Source organism: Raphanus sativus, chromosome 5 (genome assembly GCF_000801105.2).
Source record: "Raphanus sativus cultivar WK10039 chromosome 5, ASM80110v3, whole genome shotgun sequence".
Taxonomy (NCBI): Eukaryota; Viridiplantae; Streptophyta; class Magnoliopsida; order Brassicales; family Brassicaceae; genus Raphanus; species Raphanus sativus.
The window spans coordinates 29103975-29130031 of record NC_079515.1 but is presented as its reverse complement, the minus strand read 5'-3'; the positions used below and the strand labels follow the sequence as shown (position 1 = coordinate 29130031).

The following is a 26057-nucleotide window of genomic DNA, read 5'->3' as shown; positions in this document are numbered from 1 at the left end:
AAAAAGTTACGTAAGAGAAAATATGACAAGAATTTAGTTAACTAAAAAACGAGTCAACTCAGCGAGTCGAGCTTTACCAAGAAGGTCAAGTTGGGGTTTTTGTATGTTGTTTTGATTTTTGTTTAGGTCACTCAGGTCAGGTTACTTTTTAAACTAGACAGTGAGAGAGATTGGGTTCAGATCTGAAAAGTGTTCTCTCTTCGGGCCATCGGGTTCTCCGGCGTCGTTTCGTTTATCTAATTCTGTTTACTTGATTTGATTATCTGAGAATATGTAACGACGCCTTTTCTTCCTCAACCTTATCCTCCTCGACTAAAGCCATTAGGTAAATTGCTCTCTTCTCTCAAGGGGTTTCTTCTTTTTGCGATTTGATTCGATTGAAGAATCTGGTGTTGGGTTGCTCGATTAAGCAGAAATTGAGTGAGAAAGTGTCTTCCTTTTTGGTCGAATGAGTTTAGGATGTGTAGTCTCTTTGTTTAGGCTCTCTGCATCTAGTCTTGGGTTTTATGAAATGAGAGGACTTTAAGTTGTTTGATATCTGGTACCTGCTCAGGTTGTGTTTTGTTGTCCGATTTATCGAGAATATTTGGTGAAAAAGCTGAAATAGTACGACTTTTATGTTGACTTGGTCTTAGAATAATGAGGAGAGAGAGACAATGAGTGGCTTTAGACTGTGACTAATAACTTGACTTACCAAGAAAAGCTCTGTTGTATCCAGTCATTGTGTGTGTGTATGTGTATGTGTATCTTTATCCAGGAGTCTAGGTCTTCCACAAGTTATAGTGTCACTATATACTCTGGTCTAGTTATGATGATGTTGCACTCAATCTAACCTGATGGTCATGTTTGGCATGCAGGGGCTAAGGAAAGCTGACCACATTACTCTAGTTAGTTAGATCCACTTCCTTTCCGTTTTCAGATAATTCACATTTCAATCTGAGATCATCCACCGTTCAAGTACTCTTGTGAACATGGATTCTGCACACGATGTGTTCAACAACAAACGCGCTCGATTGTTTGAAGACCGTCAAATAGAAGGCACTAGGGACACTCAGCCATTGATCCCTGAATCTAATGAAGGGTATGACGGTTCTAACCCCACCCAGAGCTTGTTCACTGATTCTAAACCTGAAGAGACACCGAAAGTACCTAAGAAGAGAGGAAGGAAGAAGAAGAATCCTAATCCCGGTTAGTATCAGAGACAAAACTCTTTACTTCTTGACCTTCTTTCTGTTCATAAAGGGACTCAGTATTTGCCCTTGGTATGTGCAGAGGATATGAGCTCGTCGACGACTCCGGAGAACAGCTCAAAGTTCTACAAGAGTGCTTCTGATAGAAAGAGAACTGTAACTGCAGAGGAAAGAGAGAGAGCCATCAGTGCAGCCAAAACCTACGAGCCAACCAATCCTTTCTTTAGAGTTGTTCTGCGACCATCTTATCTCTACCGAGGCTGCATCATGGTATCATCTGACCTGTTTCTTTTGTGACAAGGCCTAAACTTACAGCCGTATGTGACGCTGTTTCTTAAATTCTTTTACAGTACTTGCCTTCTGGGTTTGCTGAGAAGTACCTAACCGGGATAGCTGGTTTCATCAAGCTCCAGCTCGGGGAGAAACAATGGCCAGTGAGGTGCCTTTACAAAGCAGGGAGAGCTAAGTTTAGCCAAGGATGGTATGAGTTCACACTCGAGAACAATATAGGGGAAGGAGATGTTTGTGTGTTTGAGCTACTCAAAACTCGAGATTTCATTCTGAAAGTCACTGCCTTCCGCGTCAATCAGTACGTTTGACACACTACAAAAAAAGCTATCTGATGTCCTAAAGTTCAGCTTCATGTAGGGTCTTTTAACTAGTTTATCTATCTCTCTTGCATTTCTTGGAGAATCAGTCTGGTTCTCTGGGTTTTAGATGTGTTCTGGGTGAAAATTTCAGGTTCCTATGTTTCGTTGTTGATAAGTATTTGAGATTTGGTGCAAAAACTCTCTGTTTGAGTGGTAGTTTAGGGTCAATAGTAGCGTTACAATTAAGTGCATTGGACTGGTGAGTGAATCAGAAGAATGATGTTTATGTGAATGTTGATTATGATTGTGGTACAAGGGCTTTTGATTTGTTTCACCATTAGATATGTAGTTCGTGAAGCTAATGAGATGATTGCTTATCCTGATGTTGTAGGATTATGAAATTGCAAAATCTGAAGAATTGTCAAAATTCAGAATGGATTGAAACCTCATTTTCACCATTAGACATTAGTAAGCCTAGAGTTCTTTCCTTGGTAATGAAACACTACAAAAAATAAGTCTGCATCAGAGTTTAAGACATAATAGTGATGGAAACTGGCTAGTACCCCCTGCTCGTTCAGAGCAGCAAGTTTCAGTTCAGGCTTTCTTGTCAACTGTGATTCTTTCTGAAACAGAACTCAGAAGACTACTATGAATGGACAATAGAAGGCACGCAGATGGGCAAGTTCTCTACTAGCCTTAGGGCACGTTTTAGAGACAGAATCAATAAACTACGTTCTTCTCAGCTTTACTTTTATCTCAAGCAAATGGTGATAAATAATGTAAAGGGTATCATATGAATAATATTATGATAATAAGAGGATTCGAATACAATCTTGACATATCACAACTAAAAGAACATAGGAAAATGAATAGCCACTCGGTTCTATGCTCTGGACGCCTTTGCTTCAGTGTAAAGTTGATCAATTATGTCCTGAAATAAACACAGTTTAGTTGTGTTAGTAAGCAATTAATATGAAGAACATGTCTAGAGTCATTAGTACATTTGCATAGATCACAAATCGGATTCTGGTGATCCATATTTATGTACATTATGTCCCGATTTGTTTGTTTACATTTACGTATTTGTTTACGTTTACGTATGCATTTACACATTTCCATGTTAACATGTCGCAAACGTAAATTAATCGCAAAAAATCAATGAAGCAGAGAAAGGTTCACCTTGTAATGTTTGAGGAGCTGTGGCCTTTTCAACTTGAATGTTGGGGTTATAAGATCTCTTTCAATATCGAAAAGGTTTGGTTCCAAATGAACCGCTTTTAACATTTCAAACCCTTTAAGCTACAAACACATTAAAAGAAAAACATTATTAACAGTAGTTAAATCATTTAAAATTGTCTTAATTGGGTGAAAAGTATACGTACTTGGTATTGCTTTGCGGTAGAGTTAAGCTCATCCAAGAAGTATTTTTGAGCTTTGAGATTTTGACATAGAGATTCAAAATCATTGGGAGATGATTGGTTATTAAGTTTAGCCCAATCTTCAATAGCCTTTCTCTCGGGTACAACCACTGCTACCAGAAAAGACTCGAAGCTGTTTCCATAGATCCATATCTATCACATTATTTGTAGACACGATTATTAGATAATTATAGTATTGAAGAAATGTTGTTTTAACTTAGTTATATCACTAAATACATACCTGAGCAATGAGAGGGCATCTTGAGTAAGTGTTCTCGAGGTTTTCGACAGCAACATATTCACCTTGAGACAACTTGAAGATGTTCTTCTTCCTATCTATGATCTTCATCGATCCGTCTTCTTGCCATTCCCCAATATCTCCTACAAACATATACAAAGTAAAATGCTTATGAGTTTTAAAAAGTCAAAATATGTTAACTAACAATACCTGTGTGGAACCATCCATTGATCACGACTTGATCAGTTAGGTCTTGTCTTTTGTGGTAACCAGAGAACATTGAATTTCCTCTAAGACAAATCTCTCCTCTAGCCACATCCCCGGAAAAAGCTTCATAGCCCATCTCCGGCACAGAAACTAGCCTTGCCTCCACCGTAGGCATTGGCACACCCACTGTCCCCACCATAGAAAATACTCCTGCTAAAGTCGTGAAGCTCCCTCCACAGCTCTCAGTCAACCCTGTCACATTACCGTAATTGAAGTAGGTTTAGCGGAAACCAATAAAGACATTTAAGTATATACTAAAATATCCGTTTATATATGTAGTAGACTTACCATAACCTTGAGAGAGATTAGAGGCAGGGATGATTCTCAAGAACTCCTCTACATGACGAGGTAAAGGTGCTGCACCTGATAACAACATATGAGCTCTTCCTCCTAATGCATCTTTTATCTGACAATTTCAATTCCAAAATTTGTAAGTCTATTACATTTTTTTTATCCAAGAAATCCTCTAATATTCAGAACCATAAATATATAAAAACTGTAATATAAATCTTCAGTTTTTTTAGTAATCTTCTATTTTCCTGCATGTCACACTGACCTTATCGAACATAAGTTTGTCCAGACGAGGAGAAGCTTCTTCTTGAGACAATCCTTTTCTCATATTCCCCAATTTACTGTACTCACAAGTTTATGATACAGATTCAGATCCATATATTCCGAAAAAGTCCGATTGTTCTTATTTGAAGAAACAGAGAGAACTCACTAGTTATAAGCCAAATCGAACAGTTTCTTGCGTATCAAGCCACCAGCTGAGATTTTTTGCATTACACCTAAACTCACAAAATAATTTCTGTAAATTCTGATAAATAATCAAGAGAACACAAGATTTTTTTATTTGATCAAATGTATTACCAGCATAGAGTTTGTCGTAAACTCGTGGAACACCACAAAACACAGTTGGTTTCAGTGCATGAACATCATCCATCAAGTACCGAATGTCCTAGAAACAGAAATAAGAGAGCAATTTTGTGAAAAGTAACAAAGCAAAGGGGTTTAAACTTGTAAAGAATAAATTTGCTTACGCCACGCCAGTATCCAACAGAGGAGCCTCTGGATAAAAAGTAGATCTCCATGACTTGATCATAACAATGTGCTAATGGCAAGTACGAGAAAAACACATCACTTGTGTCACACTACAAAATTAAAAAAAATAATATAAATAATTGTAATCCCTTAAATATGGCTCTAATCTCTAATGATTATATAACGAACAACAAAACGTATTGTTCGTGTCTATGCTAGGGACAACGAAACGAACATCACAAATGTATGATATACATAAAAAGATAAGTTACCGATCGATCGGTGACTTGAAGCATTTTATCAATGGATAAAACTTCGACCATAATCGCTGCATTGCTTAAGATTACACCTTTGGGCTCTCCCGTCGTCCCGCTTGTGTACATTATTGTGCATATGTCTGTTTTTTGCTTACGAGGAAGTGTTGTCTCATCCGAGTTTCCCTGAAACATAATAATCTGATTACTAACAAAAGACCCACAAAAAGTTGAATCTTGAAATAAATAAAAACAGACTAACCAGTAGTAAGAACTCATGCCATGAAAATAAAGAAACACACTGGTTCTCAGCTTCTTCCTTTTGTGTACTCGAGACTTCCCCAAAGCTCACAATAGCTGAAAAGAGAGGGTAAAATCGTTGGTTCAAATAATATATTAGATTGAATTTAAGGATCACTGATTTTTTTTTCCATTAAAACCATCTTACTCTTCAAATTCGAAGAACATCCCTTGTGGCATGCTAAGATCTGCACAAAAGCTCCCAAGCATAAATTAGAAGAAGAAAAATAACCTTTTCTTGTAGGATAAGAAACGTAAAATGGAATTTATAGCAAGACTGATTCGATCGAAAATGGACTTACGGATGAAACTGCCTTCTCTTGAACAAATACTAGCGAAACCTCGGCATGGTTGATGATGAACTCTACAGCGTTTACACCTGTTTCATGCATATTAAGACTTGATTATGTTAACCCGGTTAATTTAAAGATAAATTCTTGTAATAGTATTTGATATTAAATATCTATGTCCACGTAACTTACCTAAACTGTCGTATAGAGGTACGTAAGTTATCCCTTGGCTCATGCAGGCCTGCAATATAACCGCTTAGAGAAACTCTATGATAGGAAAGAAAATTTGAACCCAAAATTTTATATATCTGAATAAAGCCTAAAGTTTTTGTGTTACCTCCATTGCGATAATCCATTCTGGACAATTAGATCCGTATATTCCACAACAGTTTCCCTAATCCACAAAACTAATTTAGAAAAACTAAAATTTGGCCTATAACTTCCAGTTGATTTATATACAAAACTGATTGGAACGAAACATTTGAGGAGATAGGAATGTACCGGATCAACGCCTCGGCTTCTGATTGCTGATCCAATCCGCAATGCAGCATCGTGAGCTTCCTTATATGTGATCCATGTGTATGGACCGACCTATATAAACGTTATTTGAAATGATATGAAATACATCAAAATGATATAAATTTGTTGACAGGAAAATTTGAAATGAAGTTATTTTAGTGGTCAACAGAAAAAAAGAGAGTAACACTAGAGACTATAATATAGAGTTTTTTTTATACCTTAGAATCAATCGTTACGCGCCGGCCTAACATTTGCTCATTAGGATATAGCTTCACAGCCTCGCTGAAATAACAGTACACAAGAAAAACAATTATATACATTTATATAATATATACATATTAATGACCTAAGAGTAAGGACCACCAATAATCTTACCCTTAGAAAGTATGTTACTTAGAAATATATATTTTTAAAATATAAGTTGGTCTCATATCTCTGTAACTTTTATATTTATTGAATACTGTCTAACCAAATATATATGCTAAAGTTTTTTCTATGATTAACTAAATAACAGTACTTAAGAAATATAATTCTTAGTATCTGTAGTTTTAGTTAAAACAACTTCTATTATCAAGAGTATTGTTACACCTGAATTGTTATTGATTAGCACAATGATTCAGCACTGGGCCAAAAATAGATTAGTTCTAATTGTAAAGGATGTCAAGATCCCTACCTAAATAACTGCCAAGGAGAATCAAGATCAGTAGGAAGAGCGAGGAGGCCATCTTTAGCGTATTTACATCGATAAACCGGTCCCGCAGATGGATGCTCTGCCGTGGCTGGCCTTCCTTCTTCCACTATCACCACATGATCAGCAGCTGCGGCCATATGTGTATTAAAATAACGAATATACTCTTATAGTAAAGAAGAACTGGGATGACGGATGAGGAAGATGAGGAATGTGAGTGTCTCTATTTGAAGATTGAAAAGATGTATTGAGGTTAATAAAAAAGTCTCTTTGTATCGGTGGTGAAGTTTGGAGATTGCAGTTATGAGTTAGAGGAAGTAGTTGAGCAATAACTTCAGTCTCACAATTGGTGTATTTCTGACCGGTTTTTAATTGCGCCTTTATTAGGAGTCTTATCTTTGAATTTCTGTTTGTTTGTTTTTTTTTTTGTTTTTTGTCAACTTCTGTTTGTTTGTTATCTGTAGAATTTAATATTTTAATACTATATGTTTGTGTATATATGTATTATGCAAGTAGATTTGGTGGGCTTGAATCTTGTTTTTCTTTTTTGACTTTTTGCTTAGGTGGGTTTGATTCACAGAAAAGGTCAGATTCTAAAGAGTAATTACACCAAATGTAGACTATGAACTTAACCGAATTTTAATGTAGTCTGGTAATTGATGGCAAACGGTTAGTGGTTATTGATAATTGTATTCCAAACAACAAGAACATAACCAAAAGAAAACAAGAACATAACAGCACTATAACAGAGACTGGTTGTATTGCACGGAAATCAATTAATAGATGAGACTAAAAGATGCAGACACGAGCCATAAAGTAATTATTCTATAAAAAAACTCAGATAATCTATAAAGACACTATTAAGTAATTTAATATAAATTTGTAATTTAATAAATTTACAAAATATAAAAAAGTTCATAAAAAGGTGAAATTACTGTATACTAAGGCACAAGAACAACATTATTATAAAGTTATACAATATAAAACATTAAATTTTAAATATATTTAATTATTTAATCATATAAACATAAATATATACAATTATGAAAATCAAAAAATTATATACATGGATTGGCGGATCAAACTCTAATTTGCATTATACCAAAAGTCCGATGTAAAATTATCTTGATATGCAAGATAATGATAATAAGTTGAACTTTGTGAAATTTAAAATCTAAATCTTTTTTATGTAAAAACAATAATAAACTTTTAATCAACCATTCGGCCAAAAAGATTCTACTAATACATTAAGCCATAACACATTATTTAGTAAAGAGAAACAGGTAATGAAAGTTGTAATTTAACCGAAAAAAAAACAGAAACGAACTGCAAACACAAGAAAATGACTTTTATATCCAAATTTGTACTCAAACCAGATATGTAATGTTTATGATATCAAAATATTTTTGAAGACAACAAATATGAAAACCGAACCTAAATGACGGACCTCAGATTGAACAAAAAGGCCTACTTCACGGCCCACATATAAAACTCTTCTTCCTATCTCGAGGAAAAGGAGACGCCAAAAATCAATAAATCGAGAGGTTGGTTACTAAATTAGGGTTTATAGAATCTTCCCAATCTTAGAGAAGAGAAGGAAGAAAGAAGAAGAAGCAGCCATGTTTCCTGGAATGTTCATGGAGAAGCCAGACAAAGGCTTGGCCCTGAAGCAGCTACGGACCCATGTTGCTTTGTTCGGAAGCTGGGTTGTCGTTATCCGTGCTGTTCCATACGTCCTCTCCTATTTCTCCGATTCCAAAGATGAGCTCAAGCTCGACTTCTAAGACGGAGACTCCTTCCCTCTTTTCCGTTTTCAGGTCAGCGAAGAAGTTCGATTCTCCAATTCCTTATTTTTTTTTATACTTCGTTGATACTCTGATTACGATTGTAACTTAATCGAATGAATTTTTGTTTGGATCGAGTTCAGGTCTTTGTTTGGTGTTTGCATCTTTTTATTTTTTGGGGCATACAGTATCTGTTGTCTGTTGTTCTTGGCTAGGTTTCACGAGAATGTGTTCGGACATAAAAGCATGATGTGTTGAGTGTTTGAATATAGATAATAATTTGGGAAGCTCGTTTACCACTTTTTTTGCACTGGCATGAGAGTCCTCGCACGTTTCAATATTCAGAACATGATAGAACGAACCATTTGTTAAGAATTTGAGAGGGTAGGGAATGTGTATTGAAAGGTTTCTCTCATATAAAATCAAATGTGTTAAAAATGGATTAAGCTTTGCTAACAAGCCGATATCTTCTTTCATCTCTATGCAGTGTTGAAGCGGTGGTGATATAACAACAGATGCACTATGAGGCTGTGGAAGACATTTTTTCCTACTTTTGTCTATTTCTTAGGACCTGAAATAACACCAAGTTGTGAGGCATGATGTTATATTATAGTGATGTTCTTTTGTTTGCTATTCGTTTTTTAAATGTACTCTTAAAGCCTTTCTACTCACGCCTCTCTATATTTGGCTCTTCTCTGTCTGAAGAATGAATACCACAACTCTCCCAACATTAACAGTGCTCTCTTTCCACGACCATTCGTAACTCACAAACAATGTGCGAACAAAAAACCCTTCGAACAGGACATACCCTAGAAAAAAATATCAATTCCATACAGTACAAATGTTTAAGATGGTTTGAGACTTTTAGTGGTCTAATAAAAAGACGCATATTGTCATACACGAAGTCTTATAGTGACCCACAAAATGTGTTAGAAGAGAAAATAAATACAAAACGGAGCGTGCATCCAAGTCAATTATCATCGTAGACACACAGTGGAATTATCACTGTAGACACACAGTGGTAAAGCTACAGCATCCACACTGAGATTTGCACAAGATGAGACTAAATGCATGTGGAACAACAACAAAGTCTTGGATGGAACTCTTACTTAATGAGAATATGTTCATATGAAGCCACTAACACAAAATGCGAAAATCTACTAGATTGTTAGAACAAGACTTTTAACTTTGAGAGTTACTAGCCTGTCAATGAGATACAAGTAACTGATTCGCGTTGTTAGTGTCTCAGTGACCATTAACGCTAAGTGTCTTTCCAAGGACGTCTTTCCCAGTTTGTTAACGTAGTATAAGTTCAGAGTAAAACAATGAGACCTTCAAATAAATAAACCAAAGAGTTGTAATTTAACTGTGTCTGGTCATAATACTGTATACATAATCAGAAAGTGAGAATGTTTGTCGGGTTCCTTTGTTCACGAGCTGTAATAGACGGGGCCGAGTGGAGGCCTGTTAGCTAAAAGTAAGCAAAGAAGTTGCCACTCGAGCTAGGCCTCATTTATCTTCAAAGAAGAGCAGAAGCCCATAAACCAGGACGACATAGTCCATTTAATGGAGTCAACTAACTCATAAGAAAGTGCAGAGCTTGTAACAGAATAGAGAGAGTAACCTCAGAAAATATCGAAAAAAATAAACACAAACGAATTGATATCCTAAGCTAAGATCAAGATAGAAAAACACTAACAGAAAGCAGAAAACAAAATAGCCGAATGACGAGAAAGATCGTTACTTGAAACAAGCAAAAGTGATGGTCCAATTGGAACCTGCTTGCGTGATCTAGTCTGACAGGAACATCACATCAGATCAAACACTCCTGCCGCTCTAGGAGAATAACGGACTGCTTAACACCCCGAACTCAAAGAGTCGCTAAACCGGGCAAGTCGGACAACGTCCCATCACCTTATTGTCTCCACTCGGATCACAAGCTTGCGTTACTAAGCTCGACATTAAGTTGTTGTCAACTAAACTTATATATACATGAAGTAAAAACTTGTTTCTTCCGATGTGAGACAGTTAATTGTGAAAAAAAAAAACTAAACTCAAATTAAAACTGTACCAGATTAGACCAAACTCAAGACCGGTTAAATTCTGGTTTTTCTTTTACATCCGTTTTCTAATATGACTATTTTGTAATTAAAACCTGTTGGTGCGCAGCAACCAGTTTGATGAGAGAAGAGATTGACTTCTCTTTACAAAATAGTCAGTAAAGGTTGAGACTGTGCGACCTTCATAATTTATCTGTGTTTAGTAATAAGCAGAGCAAAAACAAAACTCACCTCTCCATTATCAAAATAGAAGAAGAATGACTAGCTATGTCGTTAAGCAGCCAAGAAGCACTGCGATTCATTGTCTCCAACCTCCCTCACTCTGGAAATCCAACAGCTCAAATATCAAATTCTTGATGGATCCATAAACCATTCTTGTGAAACCCTTAACAAAGTATATTTGAAATTTTTATTTACTAGAAAAAGTTATGCAAAGGAGACGTTAACCTACAATTGGGTATATCACTGCAAGAAAACAGACAAATTCTCAGCGAATAACTAACGGAAAAGTAGCTGTCTTACTACAGATATCTACGATGAATGAAACCATGATGAATTATATTTCAAGATTATAAAACAAAATGTTTATTTTAAGATTCTTTTTCCAAATTAGATGAATTCAATTTTTAACACATGTCTATACAATTATTTACAAAGTGACTTTTTGCATTTAAGGTCTTAAATTAAAAGTTTGAGCAGCTATATCTTTAATGAATAGTATAGTTATATAATATATAATTTTAAATAAATTTTTTTATTAAAAACCTTAGATTTATTTATTAGATTAGATAATGATATTAGTTAGATAAGATAACGATTATAAATTAGTATAATAAAAGTTATAAAAATGCATTTAAAACAAATAAGATAATTCATATTACTGTGTTGCAATTCGAAATTAATTTTTTTAATCATAAAAGTTCAATAATAAGCCTTGCTAATTATTATATAACCAAACACAATAACTAGACTAACTACTAAGCAAGCAGATAACTCGTATCTTAAAGGTCACCGATTATCATAACCATAAACTCTTCAAAACTCAGATAACCATCACCATCTGCATCAACGGTTTTAACCATCTCTGCACATTCCTCTTCAGTGCACTCCTTCCCAAGCCAATCATGGCTGCATGGAACTCACTGGAAGTAATCTTTCCGTCACCATCAGCATCACATAAAGAAAAAGCTTCTTTCAACATATTTTCAACGGATGAAGTAAATTCGTCGGAGTTGAGCACGCCGTCACCATCCACATCAATTTCTTTGAACGTTTGTGTGACTTCTTCCTCAGAAATGTTTAGAGAGAAAGCAAGAACAGCTTCACGAAACTCGTCAAGCGAAAGTTTACCGGTTTTGTTCTTGTCGAACTTCTCGAAAATCTGTTTTGCAGACATGCTTTTATTGTATGCTCTGCTTTTCTTTTGTTTTATAATGATGTGTGAAATGCAATGTTCTTGTATTTATAGGATTTGACAACCATAAACCAAAAAAACTACAAAATCCAATAGTTTAAGTCATGATTAATAAGATATAAATATTATACAAAATAAGAAAATATTAAAAGGAAAAACTTAAAATAGAAAATATTAGAAAATATATGCAGATCTTATCCTACAAATTGGATTTGTTTCATTTACTTATTATTTAAAGTTCACAGTAATTAATAATGATTACTAGATTATGATCCGCCCTTTTAAATAGTTAGTATATATTTTTGTTTTAATTTTTTGTTTAAGAAACTTAATTTTTGTATTTGTGTTTTTCTTCATTATCATTTTTTTTCTTTGTAATCATATTTGTATATTATTCTCCGACTATTAACTCGTTACACCATATTGTATAATTACTTAAAGAAAATATATGGTTTTAGCTATTTACATTTTGGCTCAATGTAAGTGTCTGAAAAAGTGGAATTAAAGGGAAAAATAACAATATATTAATTGTTTTTTTAGATAAAAAAATGTGTTAGTGTTTAAATAAAATTAAAAAGAATAATAAATAGTCATTTAAATAAAAAGAATACATAGTTGAACATAATATTAATCAATAGGCCATGATTCTATTTTAATAGATTAGATTGTGTGCTGATAAATTGATCATAGGACCTAGATTATATAACAAAATGTTTATTTTAAGGTTTTCTCCCAACATTAGATTGATTTTTAAAATCACAATCTCCAAATATTAGAAAAGTACCAAGTACAAACTTAATATGTGTTCTAATATATTTTGGTTATGATAATTTTCGAGAAATAGATGAAAACATATCTATCATAACTTTGTTTTGAGTAGATATGAAAACGTGTCACGCTTATGTCTTGTAATGTACCAGAGGAAAGGAGGCAAGCTCGCTCGCTAACCAGGTTATAAGAAAATCAGAGTAACTGGGAAGAATCGTTTATTTGATTTCTTTTCCCTCTTACAAGCCAACACATGTTAATAAAATATCATATCCTTTTAAAACATCATTTTCGAGATCGTCTCATTAGTAAAATAACCAAATGGGTCTGCTATACAGGATGATGTGAATACGTAAAATGAGTTTTGTTATCAACAAGTCAAGATTGCACCTCAAGTTATCGAAAACTCCCACACCAACAACCTTTCTTTTGTGCATATCAAAACCCTAAAGAAACAAAAAAAAAACTTAAATGTTCACCTTAAAGTAACTTCCATTGGCAAGATTCGAGAGGAGAGAAACAAGAATTAGAAAACAAGTAAATGACAAGGAAATTCTAATGATCTTTACCTGCAAATTCTGCAACTCTGGTTACTTCTCGATGCCTTGTTGCAGATACTGAATCAAGTCGTATCCAGCAGTAGTCCACTTGTTATACGCATCGGTACAAACATGGATCATGAAATGTGCAGCTTCGCGTTCGCTCATCTCTGGGTGAAATCTTTTCCTCAGGTTTCCAATTGGATCTCCTCTGCTAAAGCAAGGCAATCCACTCTCTAGCATCATTTGCACCGTACTTATGATTCCGTCCATGTACCGGCGAGCTGCTAAGTATCCTTTCACGCACAAGCTTTTTATGCAGACAAGAACATACATTCATCTCTCAGAACAAACATTCAGAGAGAGAGAGAGAGAGAGAGAGAGAGAGAGAGAGAGAGAGAGTTACCTCACAAATTGATGCCATGTTTTGCTTTTCATAACACCCGAGGGATCTAGCAACTGAGTCATTTCGTGGCTCAGTTTGAAGTGAGCACTCTCGAACCGCATGTTTCCACCAGGTGAAGTTTCCAATATGAAACCAAAGTCGATGTGGACAAGTCTTCCCGCGCTGCATTGCCATAAACACACATTGTAATGTCCATATCGCCAACTGAAAAACAAAAACAAACGGTGAACGCAGAAGAGGAAACATACTCGTCAAAGAGGAGATTTCCGTTGTGTCTGTCTTTGGGTTGGAGTAAAAGACTAGCCACAGCATAACCGGCACTGCTGATGAGGAAGTTCTCTCGTGCTGTTTCAAAGGTGGCTGAGCCGACTGGTCCATAGTCTTGTTGAAAAATCTCATACAAACCCCCGTCTGTTGTTTCACCCATTTGACTTCTGCTTCGTGTATTAGGCACTACCTGTTATCAAACGAAAGAAGAAAAGTTATAAAATATTCTGATACCAACATATCTAGTTTAACCAGCAAGATAAATAAGTTCCGGACTAACACATTTTAGACTGAGTTTACCTCAATTATTCCCCTCTCGTCACCAGTTGGAAGTACTCCATATGGAAAAAGATAAAGATTAAGACCAACCGCTTGAAATATATCTCTAAGAAGAGATATCACTTGAAGTGCAAGAACATCTTGTCGGCAATCATCTCCGACCTGAATACAAGAGAGAATCAGATTGACAGCAAATACATTTATTCTTTTGGGTATTTGCAAATACTATAAGAATTACGAAACACATGACAGTATAATAGTTTTCATGTCGACCAGTAGAATTGTTTGAAAATCATACGAGGTCTTCTTACCTTGAAAATGCAAGCCTGCGGTTTTACATCACTATGGTCACCATCACGATCAATAACGTTAAAAGTAATCATGATAGGAACTTTGGCAGCTGATTGTAAGGGTATCCCACTGTCTACACGGATACCCCTTACAAGCTTGTTAGGAGCAGTTGGCAAATAAAGGTCATCTCCCTGCATTTCAATTTTCTCTAACTCCCTGCCATAGATAAGTATTAGATTAATCTTGCTTCTAACATATGCAGATAACATGATATGATTTATAAGATAAAAATTCTACCTCCTGATACCGGCTCTGCGTTCTTCTTTTGGAAGAGGAAATAGCACCCCGGAAATAGATGTAACCTTGTCAAAGAAGTCAAACTCTCTAGTGAACATGTCCAAAGCACTGGGAGTGAAACCATCAATGATATGCTGCCGAACCTCTGGCAAAATTTCTTGGAATGCTGCATTCTGTAATTATTCAGAAGAAAGTAACAGGTGAGCTCAGATTTTTACAGCATACCAGTCCACAGCTATAGAGCAAAGTTTCTACCACCATCTCTGTCCAAACAACCTACTCTCTGTCTCACTCCATCTTTTTCCAAAATATACTATCCAGGAACAATCTCATGCTAATACAGAGCTATGATCAGTCATGCAACCCATTTTCGAGATCTTGGAATTATGTCCTTATAGGTCATAGCTCTGTATAAGCTATGATCAGTCATGCAGCGGTCAAAGTGCCAAATCAAGAATACTTGCAGCTTTGTACAACACTTAAAGAATAACCTAACCAGAAGACTTTGCAGATGTTTTCTGCGGGACACCATATATTGCAACTCCCAGTCGGAATACTGTTTTCCAACAATTATGGCCAGTACATTGTACTAGATCTAGATGGCAACGCTTTCTAATATTGTGGACGAGCTTTAAGCTATGATCAGCAGTTATATGGATACTCTACTAGCCAACCAGTGTAAGGTGCTGACTCCCCACATACAAACTAAGACCAACGAAATATAAGTAGAAAATATAATAATGGGCAAAACCTTATCTATAGAACCCTCCTTTGGTGTTTCCTGAACAGCCTCACCCTGGCATTATAAGAAATATTTCAAAATTAACAAATCTCCGCAAACGTTTCAAGCAAAATTAAGATCTTGCAGTGTTTACTATGTTAAACTTACCTGCAAATGCCAAATGAGAATATGGGCAAATATGTCGCTTCTTTGGGTAGCTCGCAGAAGATACCCTTCAACCAACCTCTGCATTTAACAAGAATGAAAATGTTAAACATCTTAGAAACCGGGAAAATGGAAAGAACTCAAGCAAGGCATCACACAATATCCAGCCCCACTAGAGATGTAATTTCCGTAGAGTTTGAGGATACTGCGACAAGAAAAACCTCGAGCAATCAAAGGGCCCAATTAAATAAAAGACGAGACATGGTTTTTTAAAGGTGAGGTAGATAATCCAATACTAATCTAATAATAGGAAAATAGTTTGTTTAGATAAAGACCAACACAGAAAGGTTTAGTGGCCTGGTAGTTCCTTTTTAGCAGCATTGTTGGATAAATTATTCTAGGAAATGGTGCAGTGCCCCAAATAAGCACAAGCCTAATGATATAGTTTAAATATTTTAGTCCCCAAAATGCTTAGAGTGAGAGACGAAGGGGGAGAAATATATATTGTAGATAAGACTTACCCCTTCATCGTAGCGCAGAGACTGCACCAACTGCGGCATGAAGAAAGTAACTCGTTCAGGTGGGTAGGACTCCAGAACTCTTAGGACATATGCCATGACACGTGGATGCCCTTTATAAGCAGGAGTGAGGAATTCGAGAGCCTGTGTAATTGAACAAGCAGCCCAGTGTGGTAGCTGCTGCAACAGCACCGAGTCCTCTTCAACATTTTTGGGTGTAACAAAGTACGGCAATGCCTCAGGAATTGTACGGAGATCTACAATATGTGTCTACATGAAAGAGTTCCAGTGAGAAATATCATATAACATCAATAATAAAATAAAAAAGTTACATTCCCTTTAATAAATTATTCAACTGGAAGTACAATGGCCGACTTTTTCCAGTTGCACCATGCCTCACTGGTTTCGTGGGACGGTGCAACACCAGCTCTAGTAAGCTTAATACTAAAGGTACCGTATTATCCCTCAAACTATAAATAAGATCTGTCTTTCTACAGCCTTAGAGAAGTAGCATCTGTAAATTCATACCTGAACAAGCTGAGTGACTTCGGATTTCACAGCAGCATTTGCCGGAAATCTTGAAGCGACAGATATAGCAATGCGAGGGTCCACTGAAAAGGCGGTTTTAGCATGTTCGGTCCATTTCTCAGAACTTATTTTCAGCCGCGAATATGGACTGTCCCTGTAAATACGTTGCCAATTGGAAGAATATCAAAAATGTACGTCAAAGAAAACTAGTCAGAAGCGAAAGCGTCATGAAAGGAAACGAAGTGTTACTTTGAACTAATAGGTTGTGCCCATACGTCAAGCCTGTCAGCTTCATGCTGGCAGAGCATTAAAAGTAACTGCTTCCTTTTTTCTTTTCCCACTGCGTAGTTGTCCATCTCACCCCAGACAGGATGATAGTGATCGGTCTGTAGACATGCAGCCAAATAAACATCAGATCTTACAGAAAACTATGTTACCCGGTGAGAGTAGAAAAATCATAGATGGTTACTGCACCAGATCAATCAAGTTCCCACTTTCACGAGGTTTTCCTTTGGAATCAGATTGACTTGAATCTGATAGCTCGCTTGACAAAAAGTGAACAAAAACTGAAACAGATAGAGCCTCGCTTTGACAAAAATTCGGAATGTTTACATCATACCACTCTGGCTGATGAGCAAACCAGCCTAAAGAAGTCCTGGAACAAGTAGAAAAGACGTCAATTGTTATTGACGTGCACAAAAATAAAACAAAACTAAACAGAGATGATATAATCGACTTAAGCAACATTAAGAAATTTTAAAACTCAGCCTAGAGATAATAAAACTGCCGTGTTAAATGACCAAGACTAGCATAAAAACTAAAATATATCTACTTCCACTTTCTTCTCAGCTTATGTTATAGCTATGAACATAGCGCTCGGACAGTCCAATGCATTGTGCAAAGGCAGTTCATGTTAAATCCAAAGGTGGACAAACCACAAAGAGAGCCAGCGAACATTAGTCCATAATCAAGAAAAGAAAGTAAAAGAAAAGAAAAACAAATGTGTGCCGCTATATCAAAGATGTGTGGTGCAACACTTAACATTGGCTCATATGGAAAAAAAAGGAATTAGCAAAAGATAACCTGTATATTCGATCTTCCAATAGCTGAAGCCCAGATCTAAATTTCTGCATATTGCCTTGTGTTTGGCATGAGCAGAACTTCAGTCCAAGGAGCATTAAAGAGAAAAAAGTACCAGCAGCTGCAGGGTGGCGAGTAAAGCACCACTCAAGGTCTGTACTCCGTTGTAACATCCGACCTAGCAGCAATAGTTGCTCCGTACTATTATGTCGAACAACCTAAAGAGGCATTGGATAAGAAACTCACTCAAATATCCTTCTATGATTCCTTAATGCTCCTTGAATAGTTAGCAAATTATCAACTGAAACGAAATCACTCCAAGACTACAGTTTTGACACCTAAGGTCTTTCATAGAAAGTGATATTCGATTTAACTAGTATACTAAGACAAGTCAGCACTAGTAACACTCTAGACCGACTTAAGGAATGACTATAAGAATTGAGGTGAACCACCAACATGTTCCTTCTTTATAAGAAAAAGTATAGAGATAAATCCTAACCTCAAAACGGTCAATTAAAAACCCAAGCCATAGTCTGTGAGCGACTATTTGGTCAACAGGATCACTTTCAGGTGATTCTTCTGGTTCCCCAGGGGCAAGATGGGGCCTTAATTTTGCAGCTGGGCCAGAGTACCGCACATCAGACGCAAAGAGTCCTCTCTTTGTATCAATTGTCCATATCCATGCATCAACAAGCTCGGCAAGGACAAGAGATACCAGTTGAGGAGCAGCAGAAACCAACCAGGTCCAAATAAAAATTCCAGTTTCCATAGCATCTGGAGTAGATATATACGCTGGACACCAACAAAGGAGACGCAGTAATTGAGAAAAGCCTTCCACATTTGTTTTTGACTCGGTACCCTGATGCAACAATAAGAGAGATCAATGTAAAACACATAGTAGCTGGTTGATACCACATACATGTGCTCCTCCACCCATCTATATTTTTGATTAGAAAACCTTACCAGGTTTGACAGAAGTAGTGCGGTAGCTTGAGAACAAGTTTCACGGAATTGTGACTTGTCCACCTCTCCACCTTTTTCAGCAGTATTAACAAATTGCTGAAGGAGACGCACAAACCGCGCAATTAACATCTCATTAAATGAGTCATCCTCTGGTTGTGGTGCCTGGGAAAATGCCCCAGATATTAGTCTTTGAAGGCCACCACCAATACCACTAGGCGTCGAGCCAGATTGAAAGCCACCAATACTGTTGTACAACCTTCGCATGCCAGCAATTTCTCCAGCATGGTTGCACTTTACCGTTGCACTGACAACACCAGTACCAAGTACCTCCAAGTTAAAGGATTCAGAAACTTTTACGTTTGCCCCTGATGCTGCAGCTGCTGCAGCCATCACCGCTGGAATATTTGCGGTTCTTATCCCAGACCAAATTTCATTTTTCCCAGTTCCAATCATTATCTCAGATAATAGAGAAACGACGTCAGTTGTAGTTTGTGCTCGCTGCCATGTGTTTGCCTTACACAGCTTATCCTGAGGTGCATATTAAAAACCAGAGAAGTAAGGTGAAACACTATTGTAACTAAAACTGCAAGAACAATTCAACAAGAAGAAAATACTGAAAAGAGCCCTGCAAAGAGAATATATGCAAAATGAATCCATAGATGATAGAACAATAACTTAAGCCCCTAGGTGAAAGCAGTTAAGAGTTTGTATGTGGACCAAGAACAGACTCATGACAATCTCAGAAACTAAAGTAAGAAACTGTAAATCTGAAAGGGACCATGGTACAGAAAACTAATACAGCAATTACGGTAGTTTAAAAGAGAGAAAAATTGAAGCCGAGCTGCTTGAATCATTTCGAGAAAAATAGAGTCTAAAACAAGAAACAAGTTCGTTAAAAACGTCAAACTAACAGATTGAATTGGAGATTTAAAAAGCTGTCACAAAAAAGGAAATTTGAATGTGTAAATAGAAGACAATATGAGTTGGTAAAAGGAAGGGAAACCTGAAGCAAACCCTGACTGGTACATGGGGCATATGAAAGCGATATTATGATCCATTCTCGAACAACTTTCTGGTATAAGGATCGAACAGCAGCAGTCCAAGCGGGATCATTGACAACTGTTGAAGGTGTATTATTGTGAACAGAAAACAGTAAACTGTCCAGACACGACGAATGCCAGAGGACCTGCATTTGTCATTGTCAGTCAATCAACGTAGCAGAGGAATAAATTCCTAAAGAACAGTTGAGGAAGGCAAAAGGAAAACATACAGCACACATACAGAAGGCAAACACAGAAAGTCAGTAACAGTAGCAAAAAGCTGTAATATAGGATAGAAACCAGTAAACAGAGGGAGAAAAATAAACTACCGGCTGTACAACGGAGAGGGAATATGTAGAGGAAATTATACAGTTACAAAAATATATATGATAGACGTTGAAACAGAAATCACAAAATACTTGAAATCTACAAAAACAGACTACACCACTGGTGTCTAATGGAAGTATATATGAAAAAATTGATCGTTTGTTAAAGATCAAAAGAAAGAGAAAAACAATAAAATCTTGACCCAGAAATAGGAAAAAAAAAAAGAGAATGTACACCCATATACCTGAGGAAACTTGTCCCGTAGCTGAGTCAATAGGTTCACAGCGATATCTCGAACGTGTTCATCTCTCTGTGACATACTCTTTATGAGGAAACAAGCATGTGCATACGTTGTCAGTTCTCTATTACGAGCATCTTTCCCAGTATGAGATATTCGATCTTCCTGAAACCAGATGAAAATTTGGTAACATTATACTGTTAGAACTTTTTAAGTGAATAAACAGTAAGAAAACAGAAAGGCAGAGCTGGTGTTGGTTACAAAAAGACGAAAATGCATATAAAAAGGGTAGAAGGAATGAATGGAATAGAGTTGTAACCAAAAAAACCTTGGCCAAAGATGAGCTAGAATAGTACGACCAGATATTTACATACCAGCCATGAGACAGCTGTTTCAAAGGATCTATGCACGATTGCCGTCAAACACTGGGAAACAGCAGGAGTAAGATTTGGGGTTTTCAGATATTCGAAGACACAGCTGAAGGCACTTCGAGAAGCAGATACACTTGAGTCACCGTTAAGGATACCCCCGTTGCTAATAAAGCGTATGATTTCTAATAAAGCAACAGCAAGCAAATAGGTAGCCTTCACTCCTGAAAGAATTTTAAAAAGAGAGAAATTCTAAGTATCTAAGATATCCACACTAAAGTCCATCAAGCAGATATGGAACAATAACTCCTTGTTTGTTTTACCTGATATGGTGTTCATTGCTGCAACGTCAACTCGGCCACCTAAGGCAGTTGAAAGAGCAAGTCTTTGTGTTGAAGCTACTTTCTCATTTCCATTTCCTCGACGACTACCAGGATTATGTAGGGCGTTAAGTTCTAATTCGTCTTCAAGCCATTTTACAGAACTGACAACCTACAAAGAGCAATGCTCAAATATTTAAAATTTTATTAAAGAGCAAAAGGATCTCCTGGGAGATGTAGAGTATATTTAGAAGGCTTAAAGTAGGGTGAACAATAAATTAAACTCTAAAAATGACCTTCTAGACTGACTTACAAGGGGGGGAGTGCCTTGAGAAATCCGCTGGACAGCAAGAGCCCACTGAGTATTCCACATGTAAGGCCCTCCCACAGCTTGCAAGCCACTCGTGCTTCCCGAACCGTTCACTGAATTGGAGGTTGACTTTACAGCTGGTGATGGAGCTTTCACAATAGGAGGGGCTAGACCAAAAAGGGCTATATAGAACCAAAGATTACGGAACAGCTTCAAAAGTGAGGGTTCCACATCCAAAGTGGGATCAAAATCCGAACATATCTCCGCCACAGCAGGAAGAAGAGGCCCTAAAAAATCCACACCACTCCTGGAAGAAAAGGAAACACCCTCTAAATAATCCAGTCAAAAAAAAAACTTCTGAGGTGGAGAAACGTGAACTGGATATTGTCCAATTATTCTAAGCTTTTAGGAATTTGTTAAGTGAAAAATGATTACTTTATCTATAATGTTAAAAAGCATGACCACAACACTGATCATCCTTCATGCAATACTTAGCCCTTGCTAGGAGCATATAGTAGCCAACAAAAGCTGTTACCAGCAGATTTGTCGTAATTTGTACAAATTTTCTTATGTAAAAATACTTCATTAGACTAACCATAAACAGTCGAAAAACTCTATGTTTATACAAGCTAAGATGATATAATTACCCGCCACTTTTGGACTCAGCAGCCAGGCCTACATCTGAGCATAAGGAAAGCAAACGATGGCGGTAGTCCGAACGCAATTTTGTATCCGTTAGACCACTGGCAATTGTAAGAAACCCTGCAGGAAGAGTCTATAACACAACTGGATCTGTTAGGATCAGTGTAATAGTTAAAACCAAAAATATGCAGAGAGTAAATTACCTCTATACGCTCAGTAGTGGCTTCTGGTGCTGATGTTTTGCTTTCTACAGATCCTACATTAGACAGTTTGCTCAAGTAACTTCTGGTCATCAGAACTACTGTCTCACGGTAAGACTTCTCAAACCCTAATGTTGCTATGCGAGAAACAGCATCAAGAAGCTGCACAAAATTGGCAAAGGTGCATAAATAAATATGTCAAAAGAAATATAAAGATATGAAGTTCGGTAAAGTAACATATACAGTATACTATGGTACAAAATGGAACCATACTTGGAGTCGTAAAAAGCTAGGAGTCGAAGCATCACCCTCTTCCAGGCTTTCAATAAAAAGTGGCAAAATCATGTCTGCTACGTCGGGTTTCTTTACAGCAACATTGAGATCAGCAAGTAGCCTTATCACGTTTAGCTGTACAGCAGGCACATGCTTTTCTCTATCAACCTGGACACGAAATTATGAGACTTAGTGGAAAGGTAAAATAACAATGAAACATAACGAATGTAGATAAATCAGCTAAGAGGCAAGGTAAAATGATTTTCTCCACGTTAAGAGAAAGGACTAGAGTTACCTGTTCTTCATAATCATTTCTTTCACGAATACTTGACGCTAACCCCATAATGAAGGTATCCACTGGAGCTCGGTCCTTGTCCCAGCCAGATTCAATAATCTCACAACTAGTCTTGAATATGCTCTCAATCATAGCCCCTTGATCAGGCTGTTCAAACAACAATTAGAAATAGTACGAGGAAACGTATTTCAGTAATTTAAGTTAAAACGAACTATTGTATCTGTCCAAACTTGTGACAGGATGTGTTCGACTGTGCTTCTATAGGGCTAGAGGCGCAATATAGTAGAATATGCTGCTCGTTTGAATTTTTATTTTTTTTCAAATTACCTGTGCACAGACTGCCAGTACCAATGGTTTAAGTCGGATGAGCAACACACGAAGTGGCTGCCCTCCTCGTGCCACTGCAATCTTTGCAATCCCAGAAAGCAGAGAACCGAACAGCTCTTCACAGGCCTTCATTTTCCGCCAAACAGATGTCAAGCAGGCATCTGCAGCATCTAATAGCAGTGCAAGAGTCTCCAGGACCAACCTCTTAGAAGTTTTTCCATCTGTTTCGAGAGACACTAGGCTCTTGATTTTCATTTTCGCTGCAGCGTGATAAACAGACAGTTTGGCATTGACTCTAGTTTTCAGAACTGGGCCCTGTTCGTTCCAATCTCGCTTTCTTGACTGTAAAAACAGAAGGCAAAAACATAATCATCGTCTCTTCTAAGAAATCCATACTCCACTCAAGATTCACCGTCATACCAACCCTCATAAAAACATTCCAAATTTTTACAGGACGAAGGACTATCAACTAGCGATTACTTCACCTAGAAATCTTGTCTAATAAGGGGGCCTAAATAAAAGAGTTACCTTGAGAAATGCAGACATGGACTGGAGCTGCTTCTTGGCTATAAACCTCACTTGATCCTGAAGTTTAGAATCAATTTTGACTTTATCCAAAATATGAGTGATCAACCTAAAGGCAATCTCCTGCATCTCCAAGCTCTCGATGGATTCATCCTCAAAAGAAGCCACTTGTTGTCTAAACACAGGGTTAGAGCCACCACTCCCTTCGCTGAATCCGAAACTCAGCTGATCAACACCACTCTTCCACACGATACTACCCCCATTCACCACCACCGAGGAGCTCTTAGAGGACACGGTGGAGCCAGGACTAGACTCCTCAGTTTGGCCCGAGGGATAACGGTTCGCGCTCACCGGAGAGCCCTGCGCCGAAGAAGCCTCGTCCGAGTTCTGCTGCCGCTGGTTCTCCTTGGGGCTCACAACAAACTGATCGAGCAGCATTGTGATCAACTTATCACCATCAGACTGAAGAATCGACGGGAAATTCAGAGAAATCGCGACCAAGAACGCCTTGGAAATCGACGGATCCCCTCCTCCGTCGCCATCGCGGCAGCTCGTAGCGGCGGCTATCACGACCTCCCCCGTGAACCTAGCGACCTCGGTGCCGAACTCCGGCGATAGATCCGCCGCGCGCGAGAGGTAGCTGAGGAAATCGCAGTAGAACGCGGAGATGGACTGCGGAGGGAAGGAATGCGGCCAGAAGGAGCGGCGGAAGGACGCGGGAGCGGCGCTGAGGAAATCCGTGACGACGGATTTGGCGCGGTTGTCGGTGGAGTCCGGATTCTTGGAGATGATCCGAGCGACGGCCAACACGGCGTTGAGGTGGCTTCGAGAGACTCTGGGGGAATCGGCGAGGAGCCATTCGGTTTGGGGACAACGGCCGCATATCCAGGCTAGTTTCTCCGAGAATTGCTTTGGATTCTCCGCTATAATGTCGCAGAGCTCCGTCAATGCCTCCATCGATGATTCAGAGAACGACGAAACGAAACGAAAAGCAAAAGGAAATAAACGAAGAAAAAAAAAACTAGCTGGAAAAGGAAACTTTTCGCGATCCGATCTGCGTGTGGACGGAGTCAAAATCTCGATCCACGAACGACGGAGGAATCGTAAATGTGAGTGTACGAATTATAAACTGGAATGCGTGGCTGGGTGTAGGAGGAGGAGGAAGAAGGCATGGAAGGGGTTTGAAGGCTCATTGTGACGTCGCCTGAGTCGCCATTCGTGTTCTCTACCTTCTCTCTCTCTCTGGTTTAATCATTTTGTCTGTTGTGAAGGGTACTTATAAGGGGGTAAATAGGTAAAGATGCTAAAAGGTTGATAGAGAATATCGGTACAGCCAAAATATGAATCGACGATGCTTGTGAACCTTGGATGAAAGCTTTTATCAGAGAATAGCATTATGATATACTGTGTAATTTCTCCAATATGTCTGAGAATTGTACACATTTGTTGGAAAAAACAATGCAGCCATTTCCATAAGTTATGCTCAAGAAAGAGAATGAAAACACTCCCATTACAAAGATATGATATCAAAATTTTGTTTTATAGTTTTTGAACGTCTGGATCCATGTTCGATTGTACGCCCTGCACCAAGCTGAAGATCTCCTGTAATCTGTTTCTTCATAAGCTGCATAATTTGATATTTTCTGGGGTTTGAACCCAGACCTCCGGGTGTAGAAGCATTACATGAACCCTTAGTCAAACCATTGGATCAAGGGGACTTCTACATAAAAATATTGATTTGATATTTCAAATTTGGAAATTTAAGTCAAATAGTTCTTCAAATGAAAATTATTTTGCCTGTTTTTTTTTTTTTTTTTTTTTTTTGTCTCTGAGCCTGGTTTTTTCAAATTTAAAAATTCTATTACATTAGTTTTTTGAAAAAATTATCTTCGAACCTTGCAATGTGAATAATTACACTGAGCTCGAGCTGACTACTTTTCCTGTGGATTGAAAATTTAAATATCTACAGTTTATTCTTCTCTTCCTTTTTTGCTAGAAATTTAATCATATTATTATGAGATATGTTATGGAAAAAATTATAATAACTTATTGGAGATTAGAGATTGTTCACAAATTTCGTAGTAAAATATAATTTCGAGTGATATGAGAAAAACGTATAGACTATCTAAGATAATAATCGAATATGTGAATTGTTAAATTCTTTTTGGGGCAAACTTCGAACTGTTACTTAAACAAAATTGTTAGACAAATAAGATTGTGAATTCAAATCACAAATAGAAACGAAAATTTATTTTAACGCTATTAAGTTGAGATATTTGAACAAAAAAAATTCATAATCCATGCATTTTTAGACATC

The 26057-nt window shown here is 37.3% G+C and overlaps 5 protein-coding genes across 7 annotated transcripts; 2 read left to right on the top strand and 3 right to left on the bottom strand.

Annotated features, from left to right (window-relative positions):
* Positions 1 to 47: 47 nt before the first annotated feature.
* LOC108862943 (B3 domain-containing protein REM19) lies at positions 48 to 2458 on the top strand. 3 transcript variants are annotated; one of them, XM_057011420.1, is made up of 5 exons: positions 48 to 325; positions 858 to 1188; positions 1273 to 1460; positions 1541 to 1779; positions 2172 to 2360. In XM_057011420.1, exons 2-5 carry the CDS (start codon positions 972 to 974, stop codon positions 2293 to 2295), a joined length of 768 nt encoding a protein of 255 aa, XP_056867400.1. In that variant the 5' UTR covers positions 48 to 325; positions 858 to 971; the 3' UTR covers positions 2296 to 2360. The 3 variants fall into 3 exon arrangements, with proteins under 3 accessions (XP_056867400.1, XP_056867401.1, XP_018492716.1); XM_057011421.1 differs by lacking the exon at positions 2172 to 2360 and adding an exon at positions 2413 to 2458 and having other exon boundaries at positions 51 to 325; XM_018637214.2 differs by lacking the exon at positions 2172 to 2360 and having other exon boundaries at positions 54 to 325; positions 1541 to 2117.
* A 97-nt stretch (positions 2459 to 2555) lies between these two features.
* LOC108862942 (long chain acyl-CoA synthetase 2) lies at positions 2556 to 7072 on the bottom strand. Its single transcript, XM_018637213.2, has 19 exons — positions 6781 to 7072; positions 6326 to 6389; positions 6090 to 6179; positions 5926 to 5982; positions 5781 to 5829; positions 5601 to 5677; positions 5447 to 5486; positions 5261 to 5355; positions 5017 to 5184; positions 4744 to 4854; positions 4574 to 4661; positions 4425 to 4491; positions 4260 to 4335; positions 3992 to 4109; positions 3647 to 3895; positions 3440 to 3579; positions 3163 to 3351; positions 2960 to 3079; positions 2556 to 2711 (listed from the first exon to the last, which is right to left on the bottom strand). The coding sequence occupies exons 1-19, from the start codon at positions 6933 to 6935 to the stop codon at positions 2664 to 2666; spliced, it is 2001 nt and encodes a 666-aa protein (XP_018492715.1). The 5' UTR covers positions 6936 to 7072; the 3' UTR covers positions 2556 to 2663.
* Positions 7073 to 8308: 1236 nt separating this feature from the next.
* Positions 8309 to 9248, top strand: LOC108859423 (mitochondrial import receptor subunit TOM6 homolog). The gene is made up of 2 exons (XM_018633320.2): positions 8309 to 8612; positions 9067 to 9248. The coding sequence occupies exon 1, from the start codon at positions 8415 to 8417 to the stop codon at positions 8577 to 8579; it is 165 nt and encodes a 54-aa protein (XP_018488822.1). The 5' UTR covers positions 8309 to 8414; the 3' UTR covers positions 8580 to 8612; positions 9067 to 9248.
* A 2392-nt stretch (positions 9249 to 11640) lies between these two features.
* LOC108861148 (probable calcium-binding protein CML34) lies at positions 11641 to 12035 on the bottom strand. The gene is given in 2 exon segments (XM_018634974.1): positions 11641 to 11759; positions 11762 to 12035. Coding segments are annotated over 2 exon segments (393 nt in total).
* Positions 12036 to 13022: 987 nt separating this feature from the next.
* Positions 13023 to 24987, bottom strand: LOC108861992 (phosphatidylinositol 4-kinase alpha 1). The gene is made up of 27 exons (XM_018635996.2): positions 23744 to 24987; positions 23216 to 23557; positions 22889 to 23035; positions 22594 to 22761; positions 22324 to 22482; positions 22126 to 22253; positions 21482 to 21785; positions 21172 to 21340; positions 20855 to 21072; positions 20487 to 20645; positions 19879 to 20061; positions 18876 to 19403; positions 18412 to 18771; positions 17916 to 18130; positions 17307 to 17487; positions 17082 to 17218; positions 16833 to 16986; positions 16308 to 16574; positions 15790 to 15867; positions 15652 to 15696; positions 14901 to 15073; positions 14624 to 14819; positions 14334 to 14474; positions 14015 to 14223; positions 13767 to 13928; positions 13391 to 13670; positions 13023 to 13267 (listed from the first exon to the last, which is right to left on the bottom strand). The coding sequence occupies exons 1-26, from the start codon at positions 24695 to 24697 to the stop codon at positions 13412 to 13414; spliced, it is 6036 nt and encodes a 2011-aa protein (XP_018491498.1). The 5' UTR covers positions 24698 to 24987; the 3' UTR covers positions 13023 to 13267; positions 13391 to 13411.
* Between the last annotated feature and the right edge of the window lie 1070 nt (positions 24988 to 26057).